At 48.9% G+C, this 26,739-nt stretch overlaps 1 protein-coding gene across 1 annotated transcript in view; it reads left to right on the forward strand.

Moving 5' to 3' along the window:
- The window catches only part of LOC113924622 (janus kinase and microtubule-interacting protein 1), a 251,395-nt gene that overhangs the window by 195,082 nt on the left and 29,574 nt on the right, over positions 1 to 26,739 (forward strand). The window contains exon 10 of the mRNA XM_027598633.2: positions 18,470 to 18,565. Within this exon, the coding sequence (XP_027454434.2) occupies positions 18,470 to 18,529 (60 nt within the window). The 3' untranslated portion in view covers positions 18,530 to 18,565. The remainder of the gene's footprint in view (positions 1 to 18,469; positions 18,566 to 26,739) is intronic.

Raw genomic sequence — 26,739 nt, forward strand, 5'->3', positions numbered from 1 at the left:
GCAGTGAGTCTGTGTCTCCCTGCTGCCTGATTCATTGTCCTGCTCTCCTGGGAGGCATTTTGCTTGAGTGGCAGAGGTTCTGCTCAGCAGATACTTCCCTGGGCAACTGCTGGGGCAGGTGAAGGGCTGGGAGATGGGTCGCAGGGGTCTCATTCCTGGTTCCCATCCTCCAGGCTCCTGGTGGGCGGATGTGCAGATCGATTGAGACTGCATGGCATGGGCCGTGGGCAGCAGGGAGGGAGAACACAGGATCAGGGGGCACAAAGCTGTGGCTAACCAGCGAAGGGTCAGTGAGGACTTCCTGAAGGAGGTGTCAACTGGGATGGGTCCTGGAGATGAGCAGGGGTCAGCCAAGGAGGAAGGACTTGCAGACCCGGGCAGCCACATGTGCCAAGGCCTGGGGTGGGGTCAGGGGTAGGAAATGGGGTGTACATACTTGTCTTTCTGTAATCCTGGGATGGAAGGTGCCAGAAAGAAGGTGCTATCTTTTTGCAATCCTACTGTGACTTTCTTCTTTACTTACGCACGTTAGTATGAGTAAGACATTTTCACTCTTCAGAATTTGGAAGGCGCAGAAGTGTGCCCAGTGCAAATTTCTTCCTTGTCCCCAGTTCCCTTCTGCAGAGGCAAACAGGTCCCAGTATTTTAGGAATCCTTCCAGAGATGCTGATACACTGTCAGCAGTAACACTCGGACAGACACGTTGTTCTCTGAGCAGCCCGTCGGTCCTGCCTCCCAGCGTTTGCCCTCTGGTCTGCTGTGCCTGCCCGCCATCCTTGGGAGCAGTGACACGGTGGGTCAGGGTCGGCTCCAGCAGCCTGCCCTTTGCTCTCTGTATGGCCTCAGGCAAGTTTAGCTCCTCGGAGCCTCAGCGTTCTTATCTGTAAAATGGGGACACTTAAAGGAGGCAATTCAGTGAGTCATCAAGCGCAGAGCCCCCTCGCTGGGTAAACTATGATTATTTCTGTTGTTAAATTCTTCACTGGTGAAAGTCAGGGGACAGCATCAACCTTCCTGTTGCTGGAGTCGGGCAGGACACAGAGCTGCACCTGCGGCTCCAGGCCGGGGCTGTGTCTCCGAACTTCTTCACTGTCCAGCCTGTGAGGGAGGGGGGTTTATGCCCATTTTGTGGCTGAGAAAATGGAGGCTCCCACAGACCCAAACTGCTAGATTCAGGATTTGAGTCCCCGTCTGTAGGGCTCTGACTCTGAAATCAGTTTTCCTTGCCCCTGGCATGAGGGTCCTCGCGTCTGTTCCCTTGTGATGCATGCCCCCCACCCTGGGCATGCCACATGTGTTCCTCTCTGCTTCCAGGAAGGAGCTCGCGAGACCTAAAATAAAAGACAAAGATACAATAGAAAGACTCTGTATTACGGAAGAGTGAAAACTTAGGGCCGAATAATAGTTGAAGAGGGAGCCAGAGAGAATAACCACACTGGGCACCGAGGCCACGGGGGCCTGTGATATCTGAATGGAAAAGTGAGTTCTGAGCTTCCCGGTAGTCAAGGCAAAAAGCGGAACAGCATGGGTGTCTTGGTGCTGACTTTCCGATAAAAGGAAACAGGTCTGAAGAACGCTCCTTCCAGCTCTGAGCTCCGAGGGAAATCATCCTGTGGGTCTGTACACCGTCAACAGGACAAATGTGGACTTGTGTCCCTGGTAACACGCCTCCGCATCCTTGGGAGAGGGAAGACACATCTGTTGGAAGCTGTGATCCACTTCTCCCTTTGCCAGGGGCCCATGCCAGGCTTCGTGGGGTTCTCACGGCTCCCTGGGCTGAGCAGTATCACTTGCCCTTTCTGGATGAGACCCGTGGAGAAGCCTCGGCTCTGTCCCAAGTCTGTCTGCTTGTGGGGCACCAGCGCAGGCCTGCCGCACTCCTCTGCTGTCCTGCCCAGCTCAGGGGGCTCCGTGGTGGATTTCCTGCCAGGAGCTGATGCCCCCTCCCTCCCCTCCCCCTCCCAGTCTCTTCCTTCCCCTCCTCCCTCTCCCCTCCACACACACACAGCAACTCTCCCTCGGCTATAAATCTCAGCTAAGGGCTCCCCTGGGCTCCTAAGCCCTCGGGGGCCCAGCTCTAGGACTGGCAGCTCTGTCTGCTGGAGCTGGGACGCAGGGGCGAGGCTGGGGGGTGGGGAGAGTGGTGTGCAGAGGGGGGAGCTGGACTCTGGCTGCCTCCTGATGCTGCCACTTCCCTCATCCCCATCCCCAGGCCTGGGGTGTCCTGCAGTTTGCCTCACACTGGACCAGACCCAAGAATCAATCTCTTGCACCACACACACACAAGGGGAAGCTGGCACACAGAAGCTGATGGCTTATGTCCCAGTGGCCTTAGGTAACCAGCTCCCCCGTTGTTAACCATGGTTCACTATTGGGTACGTGCCATTACTCCGGATCTGTTGTGTTGGTGCTGTCCTGGATTCGAGGTAGGCAGAGCTGAGTCAGAGAATACTTACTGGGGGTGGGGGGTGCGGTTCACTGTCAGGTAGCAGGAACCAGCCAGCCAGCCACCCTCTCCCCTTTTCCAGGGCTGCTGTGTCTGGTTGTTCAGGTTGTATACTGAACAAAGCATCTGGCTCGGGGGCAAAAGGGGATGAAATCCAGCCCTCCTCGCAGAGGCCTGCAGGCTGTGACCCCCCTGCAAAGGGTATCTTTTTGTGATTCGACACAGAGGGTCTGTGGAGCCTCTGTGTCATGTTTTGCTGACCCAGACCCAGAGGTGCCAAGTCAGCAGGCAGAGGCCAGTGGGTCTTTGGAGGACACACGATGCCTCCCCAGTACAGCCCTCCAGCTTGTGAAGTGCTAGGGGGCCTTGTCCTGCCCCCATGCACCTTTGGGCTTGGCTCAGGAGCCGGGAGGCCTGAGCCTGGGAGCAGTCCTGAGACAGGACGGTGGTCTCTGCCCACAGACATAATTAGGATTCTGCAGCCCACCAAAGCCACCCATTCCTTCCTTTTACCCCCACGTAGTCTGAGCCCTGCATCCTCGGTCCCATGTTAGGAACTTACTGCTACTTCACCCCAGGACCAAGCTGAGGGGAGAGAAGGAGCACTGGACCAGGAGCCAATGGACCTGGGCCTACTCACAGGGCTGCTGCTCAATACCTGTGTGTCCCTAGGTGAGTCACTTGACCTCTCTGTGTTAATGGGCCGTAGCTTCGATATGACTGCGTAAAAAACCAGCCCAAAGCCAGCTACCCGAACCATCTATCCTCACACACTTGGGGCTGTAGGTTGCCTAGGGTTTGGCCAGCCAGGCTGGGTTTGGGCCGAGGGCCGAGTTAGGCCGGCTCCACCTGTCACCATGTTCTCCTTGGAATTCTCGGGATTCCTTCTCCTGGCCCCGGGGGCCTGGTCATCTGTGGCACGCAGGAGGGCAAACAGAGCTTGCAGCGCCTCTTAACACCTCTCTGCTCCCAACAGTCAAAATCAGTCTTGCAAACACGTTGGACATTGACAGCACGAGGAAAGGCCCTCCCGAGTCACAAGCTCACGCACAGGAGGAGGAACGGGTCAGAACAACCCGACTTCCTACACCCTCCCAGCGGGACTAGAGTGCGTCCGACTGCGGGAAGGGCGGGAAGCGACCACATACTCAGAGTGCCCATCGCAGAGGACAGCGGTGGCTTTGTGTACCCCTGCCTTCCTCCTCTGCTGTTCTTTGAAGATCTTTACATTGACATAAAATATTTCGAGCAAATCCAAAACTCACCAGAGAAAATCCACACACCCCAAGTGGAGCGAGGGGTGGAAGGTAATCCTTACGGGCAGGAGCGCCCCGCTCGAGGGTCCTGCCCCTTTGGCATCCCCTCTGATGGTGACCCTCCTCCCCACTCCGCCTCCTGGCAACACTTGGCTTTCCTCCCAGCTTTTCCAGATGGATCTGATCGGAGACATCCAGAAGGGAGTAACTGACTCCAGTCCTCCGGGGGGCCAGGTGGTTTTGTCTTCAATGCTTGATCTTCCAGGAGGCTCGGAATGTTTTCCCCATGGTCTTCTCAAGGTTGGGAGGTGGGGTGGGAAGGGCTGTCTGTCCCCATGTCCTGGGTCTGGGACCTCCCGGCAGCAGGGGTAGGGTCACCTGGCTGAGCAGCCTGGAAGCAGGGACCCCAGGCCCTGCTGTGTCCTGAACAGGTGTCAGCCAGGCTGGTGTCCCCCTCTCCCTCCAGCTGTCAGAGGCTAGTCCGGTGGCCTGGGCCATCGCCAGCTTTGTCAGGGTTCTGAGATGTGAGTTCGCTGAATTCCTGTGGCTTTCTGCAGGACTTCAGGAGAGCAAAGAAAGCTGAAAAGCTGAACTTCTGTTCCCTTTCTCTCTCCTTCTTTTTGCTCTTGTGTGTGTGTGTGTGTGTGCGCGCGTGTGCGCGCGCGCGTGTGTGTGTATCCCCCGATATTCAGAGTACATCCGGGAGCCAACTACCTGTTACCACTCCCAACACTGGTTGTCCTGCAGACGTATTCCCAGCGCCTAGGATAGTGGCTGGTACATGCTAGCGACTCCATGTCTGTTGAATGAATGCATGAACTAGTTGCTCAATTTTCTTTGGCACTCCCAAGCACGCATTTCACTGCATCTGGTGGTCTGTAGAGCAAATTCTGTTGGATGGGAAAGTATTAGTTTTGTGTTCATTTTTGCTCTGGGGGTGGGAGGGAGAGGAAAGAAGGGACTCAGAGAAGAGCAGGAGGATGAGCTGGAGTCTCACCGGCGCCCCCTCCCCACCCCCACGCCTCCTATATCAGGACACTCTGCCATTAGCTGCTTAGCTGCGGAAGGAGCAAAGGGGCCCGGGATTGCAGGGGCCTGGAGTAGGAGGGGCAGCATGAGGGTGTTACAGGGAAGGCGGGTGGAGGGTGCAGAGGTCGGGAGGACGGTGGGGCAGAGAAACCTCTGACCCGCTCTTCATCTTGGAACCTTTCCTTTGGAAGGACTGGTATTCATTACACACAGTCTGCCTTGGTGCATTTAACACAGACGCTTTATCTGTGCCGTTGTTATGAGGACCATAAATTTCCCCTTCTAGATACAGGGACACGTTTCTTAGCTTCACGTTGGTATTTCCGGTATCATGACGATTATTCTCCCAGTGGTGGTTTGCAGGGTCCTGGACAGCGACTAGGAATGGCACAGACTGTTCTAGATCTGCGCTCACGTGCTGTGGGATCCCAGGTGATGGGACCTCTCTGAGCCTCAGTTTCCCATTCCTGTTTGCCTCACTCCCCCCCCCCCATCAGAGTGGTCATTCCCTCAGTGCAGGTGGCTCTACTGTACTGTGACTAGGACAGTCCTCGTGTGTAACTATTTCACACTATGTGGTGAATGGCTGATAGTTTCTAGGGACGTTTGTATTTTGTGAAGAAGATGCTCGTCTGCACAGAGAAATTCATTGGCATCATTTTGGAAAACATTTTCTTATGGGAAAATACAAACATTTACAAAAGTAGACAGAATAGTAAAAGGAGCCCCCATGCAGATGTCACTCAGCTTCAACACCAGCTCATTCAAGAACAACCTCGTTTCATCTGTACCCCGCCCACTCTCCCCACACATATTCTTTTGAAGTAAAACTAGACAGTTTATCACTGAATTCATAAATATTTTAAAAAGCCATCATACCTCAAATAAACAATCCCCTGATTTTGTCAAACAACCAGTCTTCAAGTTTCTAATTGTCTTATGAATTAATAGTTAAATTGTTTTATGTAGTTTGTTTGAATCAGGATCTAAATAAGGTCTTTACACGTTGATTGACTGATACGTCTCTCTTTGTGGTAAAATTTAGCATTTTAACCGATAAGTATTCATATTGTTGTGCAACCATCTCCACCCCATCTCCAGAACTTTCTCATCTTTCCGAACTGAAGCTCTGTCCCCCCGTTAAACACTCACTCCCCACATCCCCCTTCCCCCAGCCCCTGGCACCCACCATCTGCCTTCTGTCCATGAATCTGATTACTCCGGGGACCTCATATGAATGGAAGCATACAGCGTTTGTGCCTTTGTGACCCAGTCTGCAAGGTTCATCCGTGGGTAGCGTGTGGCCGAATGCCCTTCCTGTTTAAGGCTGAATCACGTTCCCCGGAGTAGACATATTTTGTTTGTCCGTTCATCCCTCAGTGGGCACTTGTGGTATGTTTTTTTGACTCTACTCATCTTTCTTGTCTTGGAATATTCTGGAAGCAGGTGGCTTGTCCTGCAGTTTCCCATGCAGGCTCTTACTGGTTGAGTCCTCACGGTGCTGTTGTCCACATTGCTCTGTCTTCTGTGTGTCCATACATCACCCCTGGACCTAGAGCTTTGGTACGATCCAGGCTGAGCTGGGGTTTCTCCTAGACACTTCAGGGTAGTGTTATGTCCTTCCTTCAGGAGACGTGGGTCTGGCTGGCTCTTCTTTTGTGATGTTGGCATCTGCTGCTGCCAGGACTCAGATTCACGGATCCATTACTGGGTACAAACTGACAGGTTACGTCATTCCTTTACATGTGAGCTGGGACCCTTCTACAACGAAGGAGTCCCCTTGCCTGCTCTCTAGCTACTCTGTTTATTTGCTTTGTATCTGCATCCAGAGTTTGCATGCTGGAGGAGCACTCACTCAGTCACTCACACATTCATTCACTCATCACTCATTCATTCGCTCACTCACTCATTAACTCACACCCTCATTCACTCCCTCATTTAATCCCTCATTCACTGTCACTCATTCACTCACTCAGACATTCACTCACTCATTCGTTCATTAACTCACTACTCATTTATTCATTCGTTCACCCACTCACACATTCACTCACTCATCACTCATTCACTGATTCATTCATTCACTCGTTCATTAACATTACTCATTCACTCACTCATTCATTAACTCAATACTCATTTATTTATTTGTTCACTCACACATTTGCTCACTCATCATTCACTCATTCATTAACTCACTCCCTCATTCACTCTCTCATTCATTCACTCACACACTCATTCCGTTCATTCACTCACTCATTCACTCACACACTCATCTCATCCATTTATTCACTCACTCATTAACTCACTACTCATTCACCCACTCATTCATTAACTCACTCACTCTCACTCACTCCTTCATGCACTCATTCATTTCTCACCCTCTCATTCATTAATTCATTCACACACCCATTCACTCACTCACTCACCCACTCACTAATTCACTCATTCACTTACTTCCTGACTTTTACTGACTGCCTGTTTTGGATGCTCACTGAGTTGAGAAAGATGAAGCACTGGGTCGCACACCTGAAGGAGAGAACAGGACAATAGAAGCATTAAGGTCCCATGGGTACACAGAGGTGAGGGAGCCTGGAAGAAGTGATATAATGGCAGCATCTGGCTCCACGCCATCTTGTGCAGCGACTAGCAGATGGTGAATTCAGCTGGCTGACGTGGCTCGCTGCTGGTCTGGCTGATAACTCATACTTTTAGACTTTCTAAGTTTGGGTTTTCAAAGTTGGGATGCCCGTAGAGCGGTCCTGACACTATTGGTCTCCCAGAGGGGACAGATCCAGCTGACATTTCCCGGGGTGTTCCCCATCCCCTTCAACCAGAGGAGTGTTAGGTTCGAGTCCGGACACAGCTGCATGCAAGGGCTTCAGTGGGAGTGACCTGGACCTTGGAGGACACAGGAGGAAGCTGCTTTGCTGCAGGAGCCAGTGGCTGTCATGCGAGAGGCCCCAGGGCTGGGGGGCCAGGGAGCCTGGCCTCCATAGACCCAGCTGCCCTGCCTCTCTGTACTCACATGGCTCTTTAGATCTTTTCTTCCAGAGAACTGCTTGTTCCATCTGTGCGTCTTCCCTGGCTGCACTCACCTATTCCTGGGAGCGGGAGATGATGGGTGTTGAGTTCCTCTCCCCATCTCTGCACCCCTAAAGGGGGCTTGACCACAAAACTGTCTGGCTGGTAGAATTTGGGTCAACAGGAAAAGAAGGCCAAGTCTTAGAGGCTACACAGTTCAGCTTCTTCATCTCACACCCTGGTTCTGGCGGGAAAGAGGCGACATCCCCAAGTGGGTGATTGGAGGGGGTGTATTTGCTGTTGGGGTGAGGTGACGGGAGGGCAAGAGCGGGAAGCCGTTACCACCCAAGGGCTACAGGGCAAGGAGAGGGCTCTGCTACCCCAGAAGCTGGTGGAAAGTGGGTAGAGGGGCCCGCCCTGCATCGGCCCAACCTCTTGATGGGATGGAGAATAAATTCTGGAACCTTCTTTCTTCCCTCTCTCCAGACTCCTGCCTGCATCTCTCATTGGCAGGAAGCCAGAGACCAAGGGAAGGATTATTCTTGAATCAACCTCCTCGGTCCCATCCTTAGGAGTCGGCCTCCTGGGGCCCAGAGAATGTGACCAGGCAGAATAACCAGCAGAGGACATGAAAACACAGACAGGAGATTAGCTGGCCAAGGTCAGTCACAGCCTAGACACCTAGTAGATACTCAACAAAAGTCTGAATTTCCCTCCATGATTAAGAAGAGCCACTGAGATGGAGAGGAAGAGCCTGGTAAGGAGTCAGGAGACCTGGGCAAGGTTGGACTGGGCCTCCCTGGGCGGGCTGCTCCGGAACATTCCGGGGCTCGCTTTGCTCATTGGGCCACTCTGGGAGTCACTGAGTGTACAGATGCTTGGCGCTCAGGGCCATGAAGCACATCTGTGAATGCACTGTGGGGTTTTCCCTTCCCCGGAGCTCTGTCTGCATGAATGCTGGGGAAGAGGTTGTGGAGGAAGGTAACATGCATCTTCAGGGTTTGGCCTTAGCCAGGACCTGGGGACCAGCGGCTGACTCAGCCCCTGGGGAATCCACGTGATGAGCTGAATCACAAATGGCACTGGAAGGAAGATTAGGGTGTCTTGCCATTGCCAGGCTGTCTCATCAGGACGTGGCTTCCTAAGGGAACCTTCTGCGCTCTGCTTTGGCTCCCTTATGCAGTGGGGGCTGGGGGCTCCAACGACCCAGGAAAATCCTTCTGCTTCACCAGAAGGACTTCAAAATTCTCAGCCCCCAGCACCTCATCATACAGGCTCAGGTGATGGAGCCACTCATCTTTTATGAAGATTTGTTTTATAAATCTGAGAACAGGTGATGGGGCCAGATGTGCCTGGGTGTGAATTCCAGCCACACCATTTACCAGCCATGGGGCCTTGGGCCGGTGTCTCAGGTTCCCTCCTGGTAAAGTAGGTTTTCATAAGGAGTAGATGAATTGGACCAGACCCTGCCACCCCACGCACTTGCCTCCCCAGCCTCTGCTACCCACTGTGCCGATGAGCCTTGCCCCAGCCACCTTGTTCTGCTGCTTGTCACCAGTCTGTTTCCCTGCCAGGCTATGTCCTCTTCAAGGGCGTGGACCCACCCTGCTCCTCTCTCATCCTCCACCCCTGCATGCCCTAGGAGGGCAGAGGTCCTTCCTCCACTGGGGGATTCCAGGAGATTCTCCCAGGTATTAACTAGGCTGCGGCTTTTACTCGTCAGTCAGAGCGGAGGATGTGCCAAGCTGCTCTGGGTCACATTTTCTGTCTCGATATTGGCTCCATCTGTCACTCCCATTTGTTCACTCCCTCACTCATTCCCCAAACCTTTACCTAGTTCCTCTGAGGTGCCAGGGAGCAGAGAAGAGGAAGAAAGGACCTCTGGGGGAGAGATGGCTATATAAGCAGGCCAACTCCCTGCCATGGGCTATGGGGACAACAGGGGCAGCCCTGGACACTCTGAGAACCCAGGAACTTAGATGCTGTCCACTGTCATTGTCCAGGAGACAGATGAGGGACCTGGAAGCCAGAGGCATGTGGTGACTCCAGCGCGGGGCTTGTGACTTACTGTCCAGGGCTTTGTCCCATCGGCTAGGGACACAGGTGTCAGAGGTTCCTGCGGGAGGGATAGGGGAGCTCCAGGGCTGCTTGAATGGCCTCCCGAAGGGACAGCTTCCAGGGCTGCTGGGGGTGGGGGGCTACAGGGGCCTTTGACCCCGACGGTCTGACCACGCCCTCCTAGAACCCATCCTCACATCCAGGCAGCTAGAGCGTGCTGACCTTCTCTCTCAAAAGGAACTTGCCATTTGAGAAATAAAATGAACTTCAGATGAGTATATGATATAGGGAAGTGATTCCTAATGAAATGTACTTTCCTGACTTGTAAAGGAATTAATGCCGGGTTCTCAGTTTCCTGCCCATTTTCCAACCCCTGAGTTGTCTCAGTCCATTGGGGCTGTTGTAACAGAATCCCATGGATTGGGGGCTTATAAACAGCGGGAGTGTATTTCTCATCGTTCTGAAAGTCTGAGATCAGGGTGCCAACATGGTTGGGCTCTGGGGGGATGGTTGCTGACTTCTGGCTGTGTCTGCACACCATGGAAGGGGTGAGAGAGCTCTGCCTGGTCCTTTTCTAAGGGTACAAATCCCAACATGGGGCTCCACCCTCAAGACCCAAGCACTGCATGGAGTTCCCACCTCCAAATACCATCACATTGGGCATTAGGATTTCAACGTGTGAATTTGCGGGGCCACAAATGTTCAGACAAATGGTAGGTGTCTTAGTGGTTGCATGCCTGAGATCCTCAGAAGTATTTCCCACCTCTAGTTTCTGGATGGGACTTGACAGTTTGTAAAGTGCTCCCCTGCATGTGCTCTTCTTTGAGTTTCCCAGCAATATCCACCAACTATACAGAGCCGGGAACTGAAGCTCAGAGAGGTTTATGTCTGCCCAAGACCACACAGCACAGGTGAGAGGCGGAGGTCCGCTTTACTCTGACTCCCTATGAGGGTCTGGAAAGGATGCCCCACAACTCTGTGTTATCCCAGGTTCCACCTGCTGGTGCTTGGACCGCAACCCAAAGGGGCACCCCTGGTAAAATTCAAAAAATTAACTGTGGGGACCCAAAAATGAGAACCCCTGGGGAAACTTATCTTCAGAGTGAATGTAAAGAAACAAAATCATTGAGATATTGGTAGGTTGTGTTGTGTTCAGAACAGTTTTAGGAAGGATGTGACCATTTTAAGAAGAAACCTACCATGGGTGCCTCGTGGGGCCGGAGAGCACAGAATAGCTTCTGCTGCTGTGGGGAAAGATGCTAAGCGTTACTGAGCATCTATTCTGGGTCAGGCTAGAAGCCTTCCAGAGATTGCCTGAAAAACCAGGATAATATCATAGCCTTTAAAAGAAACCTGGTGCCGGGGCGCCTGGGTGTCTCAATCAGTTAAGTGGCTGCCTTCGGCCCAGGTCATGATCTCAGGGTCCTGGGATCAAGCCCCGCATCAGGTTCCCTGCTCAGTCATCAGGGAGTCTGCTTCTCCCTCTCCCTCTGTGATCTCTCGTTTTCTCTCTCTCAAAGAAATAAAATCTTTTAAAAAAATAAATACAATAAAATAAACCTGGTGCCCACATAAGCCCGGCAGAGCAGATATTAAGAAACATATTTTTATTTTTATTTTTATTTTATTTTATCTTATCTTATTTTATTATTTGGGGGGGGCAGAGGGAGAGGGAGAGAGAGAATCTTAAGCAGGCGCAATGCTCAGTGCACATCCTAACACAGAGCTCAATCTCATGACCCTGAGATCATGACCTGAGCCGAAATCAAGAGTCAGATGCTTAGCCAACCACCAGAGTCATCCCAGCACCCTAAGAAACATATTTTAAATAATGATCTTTTTCCTGGTTATAAAAATTAATATTTATTTATTTGAGTAAATTTGGAAAATACAAAAAATAAAAGTACATGGAATCCCACCATTGAGATGTTAGCTTTCAACATTTTGACATTTATCCTTGTTCAGCCAGACTTTCTACCACCTGTGATCATACTGGGTATAGTGGTATTTAGGAGTATTTCCCATTCAACGATGTGTTCTTGTCATATGATTTCATAGAGGCAGGAGATTAAAGTAGTGGATTCTGGAGCAAGTCTCGGCCATTTGCTAGCTGTGGACAAGTTTACTTAATTCCCCTGGGCCTTCATTTCCTCAAATAAATTAGAGATGAGCATAGTATCTCTCTTACCTACTCGTGGGAGCAATGAACTGAATGTGCTTAGAACAGGCCTGGCATATACCAAGTTCTAAGTATTAATAATTTGGCTATTGTTGACAATGCTGCTATAAACATCGTGGTGCATGTACCCCTTCAAATTAGTATTTTTGTATCCTTTGGGTAAATACCTAGCAGTGCAATTGCTGGATCATAGGGTAGCCCTATTTTTAACTTTCTGAGGAACCTCCATACTGTTTCCCAGAGTGGCTGCTCCAGTTTGCATTCCCACCAACAGTGCACGAGGGTTGCCCTTTCTCCATATTCTCCCCAATACCTGTTGTTTCTTGTGTTGTTGATTTTAGCTATTCTGACATTTTAGCCATTCTGAGGTGATGTTTCATTGTGGATTTGATTTGCATTTCCCTCTTGCTGAGTGATGTTGAGCATCTTTTCACGTGTCTGTTGGCCATCTGGATGTCTTCTTTGGGAAAAAGTCTACTCGTGTCTTCTGCCCATTTTTTAACTGGATTATTTGTTTTTGGAGTGTTGAGTTTTATAAGTTCTTTATAGATTTTAGATACTAACCCTTTATCAGATATGTCATTTGCAAGTATCTTCTCCCATTCCATAGGTTGCCTTTAGTTTTGTTGATCATGTTGCCACACTTAATTTCTGTGATGATGCCAAGAAATCAGCATTGTTTCCCATTTCACAGATGTTGACATTTAGACTTGGAGCAGACAAGTCACTTGCCATGTCATGTAGTGATGGGTGTAGTCTGACCCCCAAACCCTTGGCCCGCTCGCAGACCACTGCTGTCCGTCTTAGCTCTGAGCAAACCAGATTGGCCCTGTAGATGCTACTATTGATTTGTCCAGCATTGATTGTTGCTGCTTCCTGGCACAACGTGTGCACGAAGGAAGGCCTTTTCATTCCATTTGTCACCCATTCCTTCCCCCCCGTGATTTCAAGCCAGCTGCCACCTCTGCCTGCACTTTTCTTAGGCAGCTGGGACTGGGATTCTCCTTGAGAGCCAGCCCTTTCCCCAGGGCCTGGCAGATGCCAAGTGCCCCATAAATGTGTGCACAATTCAGCTGGAAACCACTCTTTAAACATAAACATTGACAAACAAGAGTTCTTGGGACTGAAGACCTAAGAAGGACAAAGAAAGGAAATGGGGCCTTTAGTTTGGAGAAGATTCGGGACATCCATACCCAAGGAGCTGCGAGGTAAGGGGGGTGGTCCAGTGGTAAATTGGGGAAAGCTTAGGTCTGGGGTCAGGCCAAGCTGGGTTACATCCCTGAGTGACCTTGAGTGAGTGTCCTTATCTTCCTTGGCCCCATCTGTAAGATGGGGCTGATGCTCCTTACCCCACAGGCTGCAGCAAGGGGGACCATGTGAGTGAATGTGCTCAGAGTGGCTGTGTGTGCTAGGCACACGTTTAGACCCTTAAGAGCAGAGGTCTTGTCTGCTTTGCTCTAGAAGTGAATATTTTTAATTTAAAAATGTGTGAGGACATGTTATTGCATAAATGAATACTCATTCTGTATGAGTCCCAGGGGAAAGTTATGGGGAGGTGGGGTCAGGGGATGGGGAGTCGGGGAGAGGATGGCTGGATGAGAGAGAAACATGAGAGCAGAGGTGAGGTGCCACACTGGGGCCAGCACACCCTCGGTCCAGCCCCTGCTCTGTCCCCTGCTGGCCATGGAGCTCTAGGCAAAGTGCCTCATCTTGGGTCCATGGCCTCCTCATTAGCAATAATGGTCCCTAACTCATAGAATTGTTGTAAGAATTATATAGAGCGTGGCACAAAGGAAGCACCTACTTAATATAAATCATCATCAGGACAGTCTTTTAATAGACAGAAAGAAAGTGTATTAGTTAGCTATGGTTGGGTTATAAACCACCCCAAAGCTTACTGGCTTAAAACCATCACCATTTTATGTATTCACTCATCTGGATTAGCAGGTTGGATTGGCTCTACAGGGTGGTTTTTTGCTGGTCTCACCTGGGTCACTCATGCGGCCCTGCTCATCAGACAGCTCGACTGGGGCTGGGTCATCAGATGACCTCATGTCTAGCAGTTGGTGCCAGCCATTAGCTGGCTGGTCTGTTCTGAGGATGTTCAGTTCTACTTCATGTGGACAATCATTCTTCATCTTCTGGTCTAAAGGCAGTGTTCCAAGAGAGCAAGACCTTGAAGGCCCCTGTGGCCCAGGCTCAGAATGCCCACAATGTCACTTCTGCCCCCTTTCTATGGATCCAAGTCCATTACAAGGCCAGCCCAAGGAGTGTGGAGCCACACTCTCTTGATAGGAGGAGTAGGGGAGTCATTTTGCAAATGCATGAGCACATAGAGATGGGAGGAATTCTTGCAACCAGCTTTACAAACAGTCCTCTACAGAAGGAGCTAATATTGTTGAGGCCCTGCCGACCTGCCAGGCACATTGACTTTCATAGCCATTATTCACACAGCAAAATTATCTCCCTGGTGATGCAAGGACCTCCCTATACTAGGACTATCTAAGCCAAGTCTGCAGCACCGTTAAAATGACAGAGATGGTGGGATCTAGGCTGCAGACTAGGGACTGGGAGAAGGGCACTATGGTTCTTTCTGTTAACAAGAATTGCAGGTTTTGAAGAAAATGCACAATAACAAACTGAATTATGGATGAGAGGTATGATTTCTCTTGAACAGTAGGATTGCAAAGTCATGTTGATTTTGTTGATTAGAAACGTGAATATCGGCCGAGGTGTGTAGTTCTTCTCAGGCATTAAGGAAGAGACAGGAACATGATTTTTGAAGCGCCTTAACTGAGAAGGGAGAATAGAATTATCTAGTCAGTCTTGTAGGGGCTCTTGGTGAGGTCACTGTAATGTCCTGACCACATAAAGCAAGGTGGGTGTGGATACATCACTTCTTCATCCACATACTTGTTGCTCTTGCCTCTGGATTTTTGAAGCCAGTGAGTTTTTGGCTGGAAGGTGAGATGTGATTCTGGGGAGGATGGTTTGTTGGCAGGAGACAACCACTCTTACCAAGAACACTGAGAAAGTCTATGTTGGATAAAATACAAAAATTATCCATTTAAATCCTCAGGGAGCAGCTGAAGTGGTGAGAGCTGGAGGAGCCTGGTTCTGGGGAGGGGAGAACCTTGGCGAGCCAACTGTAGCTTTTTCTCTGGGGTCTTTTGTTACCTGGGGGCAGGCAGTGAGTCCAGGCCTGGGTCCAGTAGATGACACTGCTGGGAACAGAGAGATGCCCTCTCCTGGGGACAAAGAGACAAAATTAGAGACTCGGGTGTTGGGGGGAGTCTTCAAACACCTGGTTGATTTCCTCCTCCAGATATTAGCCAGATTCTAAAGCTTGCAGGATGGGGCATATATAAACCAACAAGAAAACCCCTGAACAGCAAAGCAGAGTTTTCCTAGTCTAGATGCTGAGAAGCAGAGGATCAGTGTTGAGGCTCTACCATGGACAGGACCCAGTGAGCTACCTGGACCCTCAACTGGCTACTGTAGGTGTTTGAGCTCGGGGCCCCTTATGACCACAGGGTGCTTCCAGCAGGGGAATGGCTGTGGGATTTAGGAAGACCGTTCTGGACTCAGTGTGGAGAAGGGATGGGAGGGGACAGGAGAAGGGTGTTAGAGGATGCTGCCTGGTTGTGGACAATGAGGGGCTGCATGTTGATTGATTTGCTCCATTTCTTTCGTAAAGCAAAGGAGCAGATAAACATGAGCAGACAGAGGAAGGCACGCCACTTGATGAATGAGCCATCTGTCTCAGCAGCAAACTTGGGAAGATGAGGGTGAAGCCAAAACAGAAAAGAGGCATCATTCATCTTAAATGATAAGAAAGAAAAGAAAACTGACATTATATTATGAAAGGGGTTTGACAGGTTTTTACAATGTGAGAGAAGAATTTGTCTTGATTCATGTGATATTAAGCAGTATTGAAACTAAGGATAGATCAAAATTATGTTGAAAAAAACAATAAAGCAGTTCTCTAAGACCTGCAGATGAATCAGCTCAACTACTGCATTTGAAGAAACCAAGGCCCAGGCAGGAAAATAGCATCGTTTTTTCAAGGGACCCAGTAAACTGATTACAACCCCCTGTCTTTTTCACTTCTGTGGACTTGCTCTATTGCCGAGATGATGATCAATTCTTGCAAATGCCCCATGTATGTTTGAAAATAATACATATTTAGTTATTATTGATTTCAGACTTCTATAGTTATGTCATTATATCAAGCTTGTTAATTATGTTCTTCAAATTTTATTTATCCAGACTGGCGTTTTTGTATGCTCAATCTGTCGAGTTCTGAAGAAGATGAGTTTAATCATCCAACTATGGTGGGAGATTTAGCAATTTCTCTTTCTAATTTTCTTAATTTTGTTTTGTGTATTTTGAGGGTGTATTATTTAGTACGTGTGAGTCTAGTATTTTTCTATTATGCTATGAATTTTTGTTTTACAAAGAGGTAGTGACCTTCTTTCTGCTTTTGAGTCTATTTTGTTTAATGTTAATATAGTGATATCGAGTTTGTTTTGGTTAGTTTTTGCTTGGTACAACTTTTCCTGTTCTTTTAAAGTCAACCTTTCTCTGCCCTTCTATCTTAGTTATGTCTCTGGTAACAGCATGAGGCTACATTTTGGAAATCCACTAGGAAGATCCCTGTCCTTTTAATGGAGAGTTTAGTCCATTTGTAATTATTATAACTGATATATATGTTTATTTCCACCATCTTATTTTGTGCCTGTTGTCTGCCCTGCCTTTGCTATGCTTCTTGTTTTTCTCTTTTCCACTTCTCTATAAAATAGATTGTTTTCTTATTCCACCTTTCACCCTAGGCACATTTCCACTCTTTTAGTGGCAGTTATTTAAAGAGTTAATTTCCCAGCCTAATTTCTCTACCCCCCTCCTGTACACAAGATCCTAAATGGCTTTATCTTTCATATTGCCCAGAAGCATATTTCTACTCTGTACTTTTATACTTCTCAAATTAGTCATTATCTTATATTTTACCAATTTCTTTGCTTACCATTCCTTCTTATATTTGGGGGGTGGTTTAATTTAGTTCTCCCTGGAACACATTCTTTACTGTATTTTATCAGCAGGGCATTTTATCAGTAAACTTCTTACTCTTTGTCTGAAAATGTGTTTATTTTATTTTCATTACTGAGTGATCATTTAGGTAGACATAGGATTCTAGATCCCCAGTTATTTCCTCTTGGCAATATGAAAAAGTTATTCCATTGTCTTCTGGTTTCCATCAAAATGCGTGCTGTTGGTGTAATTACCATATATTTTTAGGGAATCTGTCTTTCTTTCTGGTTGCTTTAGGATCTTCTGTTTGTCTTTGGGATTCTGGACCTCTGCTACAAGACATGTTTCTTTTTATTTACCCTACTTGAAACTTGTGATTCCTGACTCTGAGGATTTATGTATTTCAGCATTTCTGGAACATTGTCATTATATATTTGAATATTACCCTCCCCGCTTCTCCTTTCTTTCCTTCCGGAACTCATAGTAACATTGTTAGAGTGTCCCATGTTTTCCTCAGTGACTCATAATCACTTTCATGTTTTCTAATGATCTCTCCAAGTAACACGCTATGTCATCTCAGATCAATCTTCAAGATGACCATTTTCATTTATATATATAATATATTTGCAGTGTGAAGGCTCTGTAGCTAGACTGTTTGGGTTCAAATTTAGACAATGAGCTCTTTCTGTCCCTCAGTTTTATCATCTTTAAAGTGAGAGTTACAGTAATACCTACCCACCTAAAATTATTTTGAGGTTAAATGAGTCAATATATGTCAAACTCTTAGAGTAGAACCTGGCCCCTAGTAAGTCCTGTATATAAGTTAGAACTTATTTTAATTACTTTAAGAATCTACTTTATGGTCTTTATCCAATAGTTCTGTTATTTGGTATTCTTGGGGAACTTAAACCTGCTGATTATATGTCTTGTGTCTTCATTCATGAAATACTATTCTCTTGAGTGCTCTGTAATCTTGGCCCCTGGGGCTTTATCTGTAGGACTCCTATGGGACTCGGTCTTAGCCCCAAGGGTATTACAAGGCTCAAGGATATCAGGCATATTACAGCCCAGGCGAATCGGGAATATCCCTGATCTGGGATGTCAGGGATATTAGGAGCATCACTGACCCGCAGTTTCACTGGCTTGGGACACCTTTTTCTGTTCCTTCACTGATTGGAGGCTTGTGGGCCATTTGGATGATATAAGTTCAACCCCAAATTCCCATGGGATATAGGGCTGTAGTCACATATTCTCCAAGGGAGATTTTTTCCCCCCACCTAGAGCTCAGGCTAAGAAAGACAGCCTCCTAGTGATCTCTTGTGCTAAAGTGGAGTTTCCCACCCACCCTGCTCTGTGGAGAGACTAGCCCTTCCAGGGCGCTGGCTTTCTGCGGCGGGCTTAGTTCCAGCTGACTCTCTCTACGTATGTGTTCTATCCGACTTCCCTCATCCACAGAGACCAGCATGGCCTTCCGGGGGCAGCTATGGCATCGTCTCTCACGCAGATCTCCCTTAGCGGCTTCTGACTTCAAGCGTTCGCGTCGAAGACCTGGTAAGTGCTCTCTCCAGCCACGTGGAAGGTATCCTGTCCACCATTTTGCAGGAGGCTGAAGCCTTCCTTGGTCTTCTTCACAATCCCACACCTTGCATGGAGCCCTACTCAAGGTTGCTCTCAGGAAATATTTGTTGAAGGACAGACTGAATGGCAGGACGTACAAGGGCTCAGGCCTCCAGTTCAGAGCCTTGACCAGCACTTGGGGCCACATCCCCACCTCGTCAGGAGTCCTGCCCTAAGCACAGACTATGTCTGGAAAGGAGGACGACAGGAATTTAATTGGAGACTGTGATCTTCCCTCCCGAGGGCAGCTAACAATGTTCCTTACATACTTCCCCTGTGCCTGATGCTGTCTGAGACCTGAGCACAGCAGGGACTAAGGCAGACCGGGGCGCAGCCCTTCTGGAGCTGACGGCATCAAGTGGGGCAGCTCTTCTCAAAGGTCAAAGCATGTAAGATCCCCTGGTGATCTTGTCAACGGGCAGATAAGGCAGGAAGTCTAACCACCTATCCCAGCATTTGCGGCTAACTCAGAGCCCTCCTGGCAGCTCTACGTGCACACAGTTGCCAACCCTGTCTGCAGGTGGGACAACGGAGACACAGAGCTGTTATGTAACGGGCCAGGGATCACCCAGCCAGAAAGTGGGAGCTGGGATTTGAACCCAGGCAGTTTACGTCCAGATCCATGCTGGTAAGCCAACATGGTGCTGCTCCCCAGCTACGGGAAGACCCTTTTCACGGTCTCTGGCCCATAAAAGGGAGTACGTGGTATTGGCCATTAACATTCTTTTTTTTTAAGATTTTATTTCTTTCTTTCAGAGAGAGTACACAAGCAGGGGGAGACAGGCCAAGGGAAAGGGAGAAGCAGACTCCCTGCTTAGCAGGGTGCCTGATATGGGACTCGATTCCAGGACCCCAAGATCATGACCTGAGCCGAAGTCAGATGCTTAACCGACTGAGCCACCCAGGCGCCCCGACCATTAGCATTCTCATAGTAAATGTCATTATTGTTATTCCTACTATGATGACTATTGCTATTATTTACAAGTAAATCCTGTTCCCAGACCCCAGGAGCCCAGAGATGCATACGGAAGGAAGTGCCACATAGATCCGCATTACAGGACCCCACAGAGCTGGGGAGGCAGGGTCGCAGAGGTGGGGACAGGCGATGTGGAAACTGAGGCATCGTAAACAAGTGCCAGGGTCAGTGTGGCTGGGAGGAGGACACGGAGGGACAGCAGGACACCAAGGAAGGGCAGCTGGGGCCAGAAAATGGTGTGCACTGGAGGCCAGACCAAGGAGTGCAGAATTCCTCCTGCTGAGAATGAGGAGCTGTGAGGTGTTCGTGTGTTGCGGTGGCGATCGATTTGTTTAAAAAGCTCAGTTCTGTGTTGTTTTCCCTTAAAAGGAAATTTGTAGAGAAACGTATTGGTGATATTTGAGCGGAAAGATAATGGAGGCAGGGTGGCATGGGAAGGATCCAAGTGTTTGAGGATGGTGACGCTTGAGGTTCACGGAGGTTAAGACCAGCAGCTGATACTTCGGGGTGCAGGCACTGCTCCCAGCACTCATGACAGAGGAGTCATCTCGTGGTCCTACTATCCAGTGGGTACTTCACTTTGATCATCCCTTTCTACAGATGAGGAAACTGAGGCACAGAGGAGTTAAGAAAATTATGTGGGGGGGCGGTGGAGAGGCCTTGGTTCTGGGGAACATTCTCAACCCCTATGCCAGGTGCCTCTCCAGTTTTAGAGGGAAAAGCAGGGAAGCGGCCTTGGTCCCGGAGTCATCCCTCTTCCCTCCTCCCTCCTCTCCTCCCCCTTCTTTCCTTCCCTCACTTCCCCACCCCTCCCCACTGCAGGCCTGTAACCAGGATCCCAGTGTTTCCGGCCTGAGGGGGTCTTTCACCCACCTCTGGCTCACTCCCAGGCCTCCCAGGGCTGCCTGAGTGCCAGCCTAGAGAATGGTGTCCTCTGTGGGTCCAGGACGTGGTGGTTGCCCCAGCCTGTTTCCCCACAAGGGCCTGAGCCCTTAGGGAAGAGCCAGTTTGGACAGGACAGAAACAGCTCTGCCTGAGAGACAGTCCCCACCCCCACCCCCTGCCCCCCGCCCCGCCCCGCCATGCCACCTCAGTTCTTGCACCAGACACTGAGCGAGTCCGGGCTGGCAAGTGCTGGCGCGGGGGACGCAGGGATGAGCGAGACAGTGCCAGCCCTCAGGGACTCCAGCCACATAAGCAAGTCACTGGAGTGTAGCCTGATGCGATGGATGCATTTTGGGAGAAGTCCCCCCTCCTTCCCACACACGGAGAATGTGGGGGTTGGGTGGGAGGGGGCAGGCAGACTGCCTTTCAAGGAGGCTGGAGAAGCAGAGAACAGCCTCATCACTCAAAGTTCTATGAACGGTGCCCTGGGAATTTGGATCTTCTCCCAGAATCCACAGGGAGCCGTCCGGAGATTTTAAGCAGGGCAGTAACAACATGTATTTTTATTCTGTGAGGCGTATTTAAAAAAAAAAAAAGGCGTTTTCATGCGCATCACTGCATCTGTGGGAAAGGAGAGCAGGTAAAACAATCCCCATGTTACAGATGAGGAAACTGAGCTGCCGAAGCCCCAAGGGACTTGCCGGGGTCGCTTACAATCATCTAAAAGGAAACTTAGTTACAAAAGCTATGGTGCAGAGATCACGGCGATAACATGTAACAATAATGAGAATAATATCTGTGCCGTTCAAGGAGTGCCTGCTGCCGGCCAGGAGCTGTGCTCCCTGCCCTAAGCGCATCATGTGTAATGCCCTATGAACTGGTAATACTCTCACATTGCAGCCAGGGAAACTGAGGCTCCAAAGAGTTAAGCTATTTTCTCTTTGGTGGCAGATTGGGCCCTTCAGTGCCCCTCTTTGATGGCTGGGTCCTCAAAAGGAGCCCAGCCTAGCTGTTCATGTGGGTACACTGTGAACAGACCAAGGAAGGAAGATGCTAGAATGGAAATGATATATTCTTCTTGGGGACATTCTTGGGGACATTCAGCCAAGAACTGCGGTCCATCTGCCTGTAAAGACAGGTGGCTGCTGGGCTCGTACCTGGCAGGCTACTGAGTTACACCTGCCATCCTGACCCTGATGGGCAGAAGTCCAAACACTGTGTAGAAGTGAGCCCCCATGAAGAGGGCTATTGGAAAGAGCTTAGCATTTGGGTGTCCTGTGGCAACTCTCTCTAAATAGTCACTGAACAAATATGCTGCTGCCTGGCTTCTTTCATTTATTTATTTATTTATCTTTTCATTTTATTTGATTATATTATGTTAATCACCATACATCACATCATTAGTCTTTGAGGCAGTGTTCCCTGATTCATTGTTTGCGTATAACACCCAGTGTTCCACTCAATACGTGCCCTCTTTAATACCCATCACCAGGCCAACCCATCCCCCCACCTCCCTCCCCTCTAGAACCCTCAGTTTGTTTCTCAGAGTCTATAGTCTCTCAGGGTTCTTCTCCCCCTCCGATTTCCCCCCTTCATTTTTCCCTTCCTACTATCTTTTTTTTTTTTGACGTAAAGTATTATTTGTTTCAGAGGTACCGATCTGTGATTCAACAGTCTTACACAAGTCACAGCGCTCACCATAGCACATACCCTCCCCAATGTCTATCACCCAGCCACCCCATCCCTCCCAACCCCCACCACTCCAGCAACCCTGTTTGTTTCCTGAGATTAAGAATTCCTCATATCAGTGAGGTCATATGATACATGTCCTTCTCTGATTGACTTATTTTGCTTAGCATAATACCCTCTAGTTCCATCCACATCTTTGCAAATGGCAAGATTTCGGGGTTTTTTTGATGGCTGCATAATATTCCATTGTATATATATACCACATCTTCTTTATCCATTCATCTGTGGATGGACATCTTGGCTCTTTCCATAGTTTGGCTATTGTGGACATTGCTGCTATAAACATTGGGGTGCACGTACCCCTTCAGATCACTACACTTGTATCTTTGGGGTAAATACCCAGTAGTGCAATTGCAGGGTCGTAGGGTAGCTCTATTTTCAACTTTTTGAGGAACCTCCATACTGTTTTCCAGAGTGGCTGCACCAGCTTGCTTTCCCACCAACAGTGTAGGAGGGTTCCCCTTTCTCCGCATCCCTGCCAACATCTGTCGTTTCCTGACTTGTTAATTTTAGCCATTCTGACTGGTGTGAGGTGGGATCTCATTGAGGTTTTTATTTGGATTTCCCTGATGCTGAGCGATGTGGCCTGGCTTCTAATCTAGCTTTCTCTGTGGCCTTGCACAATTTGACCCAGTTCCCAGACTCCGTCTCCCCTTTTCGAGGTGCTCTATAAATTTTCTAGAATAAATTACCTGAGAGAGGAAATGACATCGAGGAGACTATGACGACCCAGGGTGGTGAATTCTATGTTAAAGCCCACAGAAGAGGCGTGGATCCAGCCAGGATGGGTGCATGGAGGGAGCATGAGTAATCTGAGAAGACTTCCTGGACGAGGTGCCATGAGGAATCCTCCTGCACAGAGAGTGGAGCAGGGCCCTCCCAGAAGCAGGGGAGGACTTCTGTGTTAGAAGGGTGGATGGAGAGCATCAGAGCCAAGCCAGAGCATGGTGTCTGGAGGGTGGAACCCTGGGGGACTCAGGGAGCAGGGGTTTAGCTGTGTATGGCCTCACAAGAACAGTACAACCTCTGGGAAAATGGGTCTTTGTTTCGAAGCCTTTTTTTTTCTCTTCCATGAAATGAGATAATGTGAAATTATTTCATCTTCCCCAAAGGGAGATTGACAGAGAAAAGTCTTTGCCCATGTGAGGATGTACTTCTCTATGCAGGAAACTGAGCACCATTCCTCGTAGCTCGGTGCAGACCCCCGAAGAGAGACCCTGGCCCGGGGTGTTGGGAGGCTGTTTCTGTGTCTCCTTCCTCTGCCCTGGATACAAACCGAGGTCATGGGAACCCAGCAGCCACGTGGCCAGGATGGTGAGGCCCTGGGGGCTTGTTCCCCGGCATGTTTCTGGCTCAGTCTAGTTTCTGGCATTGTCTTTGTAGCCGGACTGACAGAGATGGATTCCAGCCACCTTGGGACCTGGGGATGGCACTTTAATTCTGGGCTCATTGGAAGGGAGCCAGGCACTGTTGCACTCATCACCAGTGTGCCAGGCGGGCCTGAATCATTTACTCACTTATGCATAGGGCATCGATTCGTTCTGTCCGGGGCTATCCCTCCCTCCTTTCCTTGTCCTCTCTCCACCTCTCTCCTTCCATTTGTGCCCTTCAACATTGTTTTGAGCACCTACCAGACCCAGGCCAGGCATCAGGGATAGCAGAGTTGAATCTAAATGTGGTACCTGCCCCCAGGGGCTCACAAGCTCTCTGGGGAGAGGCACAGGAGTCGTTGTAGCCCCTCAAACTGTGAACACATTTGCACAGCCTTATGGGAGGGTGACCCAGCTTCTGGAGGGGGCAATCAGACCTCCACACATGGGATGGGAGTCAGGGGTCTTGCTCCGTGCACCCCCTATACAAACCTGCTGCACCTGTCCCCATAGTGTGATACTGGGGGGGGTGACCAGATATGTTGATTAAAATTGTTAAAATCATCTAGTATTTCAAAGTTTACAAAATCTCAACAGTGAGGTGGCCAGCAGAGAAAAACAAACAAACAAACAAACAAACAAAACAGAAAAGTTTGATGAAAGGTTTCAACCGATACTTGAAGCCACAGTCAGTCTGACGCCCAGGGCAGGATCAGGGTATCAAGAGTTGTCCCCATAGAGCTTTTGAGACAACACCTGGTGCATAATTAACACCCAGTACCGTTGACTCTTATTGCTAGTCGAAACGGAAAGTGCACAGAGACCATCCAATCTGACGTCCTCACTGAAGGGAAAAGGAATCTGAGACTCAGGGAGAGGCAGTGCCTTGAACGGGGTTCTGAAGCGTGTCAGTGGTGGAGCTCTGGCTTCCGTGGAGCCCAGCTCCCTGATTCCCAGTCCTGTACCCACAACACAGGGCAGTCTCTGCCGGGCACCCCGTGATTTCCATAGCCACACCTGGCTGCCATCGTGCCCGAATATGTCATCTGAATCCTATAAACACGGGAGCAAAATTTAAAGACCGTAAACATTCATGAGTCTATAAACCTCTCGTGTAAAAGCCATCTGAAACCTCACTTCTCTGGTAGTCACGTTCACTCTCTGTGGGGCAGCTAGTGTTTAAAGCTGCTTATTGTCACAATGGTCCTTAATGATCTAGCATTTTCAATACTTAATTACCCTTTATTAGATTATTGCAGAATTAGATAATTGGATCAAGCACTTGAACTCTTAGCTCTCTCCCATTTATCTGGTGGTATACACAGACTGAGAATTTCTTCAGTACCTTTGGGTTTGGTTCAAGCAGAGCTGTGGGCAGGGTATAGCTTGCTGCCACTGTATTTACTCAAGATGCACTTAATATACGGGAGCTTCATCTCTCTGAGTTTCTCGATTTCATTTTTCTGTGTATAAGAAGTAAATTGTAAATTTCCTCCCCCCCCCCACTGCTTACCTTCTGTCCTTTTGTTTCCAATACAAGTCACTGCTATTCAAATACAGTTCACGTCAGAGTCAGTTCTCTCGGGCTGCTCAAAGGTGTATATTTCATATTGCGCATAAATGTCAAGATTTAATGTTATTCCTAAAGGAGAATGCACTCTCTTTAGCAAAACAAAATGTAAATTCTAGCTGCCTGGCTATTGGGTTTGGGATAAAGGAATATTTACATAACCTCCAGCTTTTAAAATGATGCAGATATTGGCTTAAACAAACCAACCAACCAACCATGCCTGTTGGTAGAGGAGTCAGTGGCCTGGAAGATGTTCACACCCTTTGACTGGGTGATAGCCCCTTTTGGGGATTCTTTACATGCTTGATCACTGAGACACAGATACAACTAATAGCACTATTTATCACGGTATGATTTATAATAGCTAGCTATTAGAAACAACCCACAGGTCCAACTGCAGGAAATGGTCAGGTAGATAATGATATATCTACCTGTGAAATATTGGCCATTTAACATTCACACAGCACATATTTACTGAACGCCTGCTGTGTCCCCAGGACAGTGGTAGGAGGTGGGCATACAATGATGCTGCCGATCATGTTGCTGTTAGCAATGGCTACTATGAGCACGGTGCTTTGAGGAAAGCTTATAATGCTGAGTAAAAACCCCTGTGAAATGTTACAATCTCAATTCTGTTGAAAACACACACACACATCTGCCGTTTCTGGGAAACGGACGTATTTTTCATTTTGATCTGTCTCTCCGAATATCTTTAAGATGCACATAAAACTTCTATAATGGGGGGGAAGCAAGTTTTTGAAAAGCATATTGACATGAATTTGGAGTTGCCACTATTAGGAATTGTGTCTGTACGTTGGAAGTCACTACCCCTTTGGAAGTGACACGAGAAGGTGTCCTCCCCAGTAAGAATGGCTCCTGGCCCCAGGGAGATGTGATATCACAGGGAAGTGAGCGGGGCATCTGTGTCTCCAGCTCACGATCGCGCCCACCGCTCTTCCCCCAGCAGCTCACGGGGAGTGTTGCCTCCTCCCTCCCTGTCCACCAGCACGCAGACCAGCCTGCCGGCTTTGGCTTCCGCACAGCACTTGGTCAGAGCAAACAAAGGTACTTCATCATCTGCTCCACACACTCCCTGGTGACCAGCACTCCCAGCTGCTGCTGCCTGAGGTAGCCGTGTGTGTGTGTGTGTGTGTGTGTGTGTGTGTGTGTGTGTGTGTGTGTGTGTGTGTGTGTGTGTGTGTGTACAAGAAGGAGAGAGAGCCAGCCCACCAAAGGGCTTTGTTTACTGATTTCTCCTTTGACCTTGTACGTTTAAGTACCTTCCAATGTGTATTCTAGGACCCTGCGTATGATAGACACCCCCTGAATATAAAATGAGCTAAAACATGTTATTCAGGAGAGTTTTGTAAAAGACTTTTATTTCTATTTTTGACTTAATGAGTTCTACCTCAATTAAATTATCAGGTGTATTATGAACGTTTAACATTTATAGAAGACTATAAACTTTATGTTCCTTAATATTGCAAGTTCCATGTGTTAATTTCAGCTCCTCGTTTCAGATCCCTCCAGCGACCTATAACTGGGACTCCGAGGTGAC

The sequence above is a fragment of the Zalophus californianus genome, chromosome 2 (assembly GCF_009762305.2).
Source record: "Zalophus californianus isolate mZalCal1 chromosome 2, mZalCal1.pri.v2, whole genome shotgun sequence".
Taxonomy (NCBI): Eukaryota; Metazoa; Chordata; class Mammalia; order Carnivora; family Otariidae; genus Zalophus; species Zalophus californianus.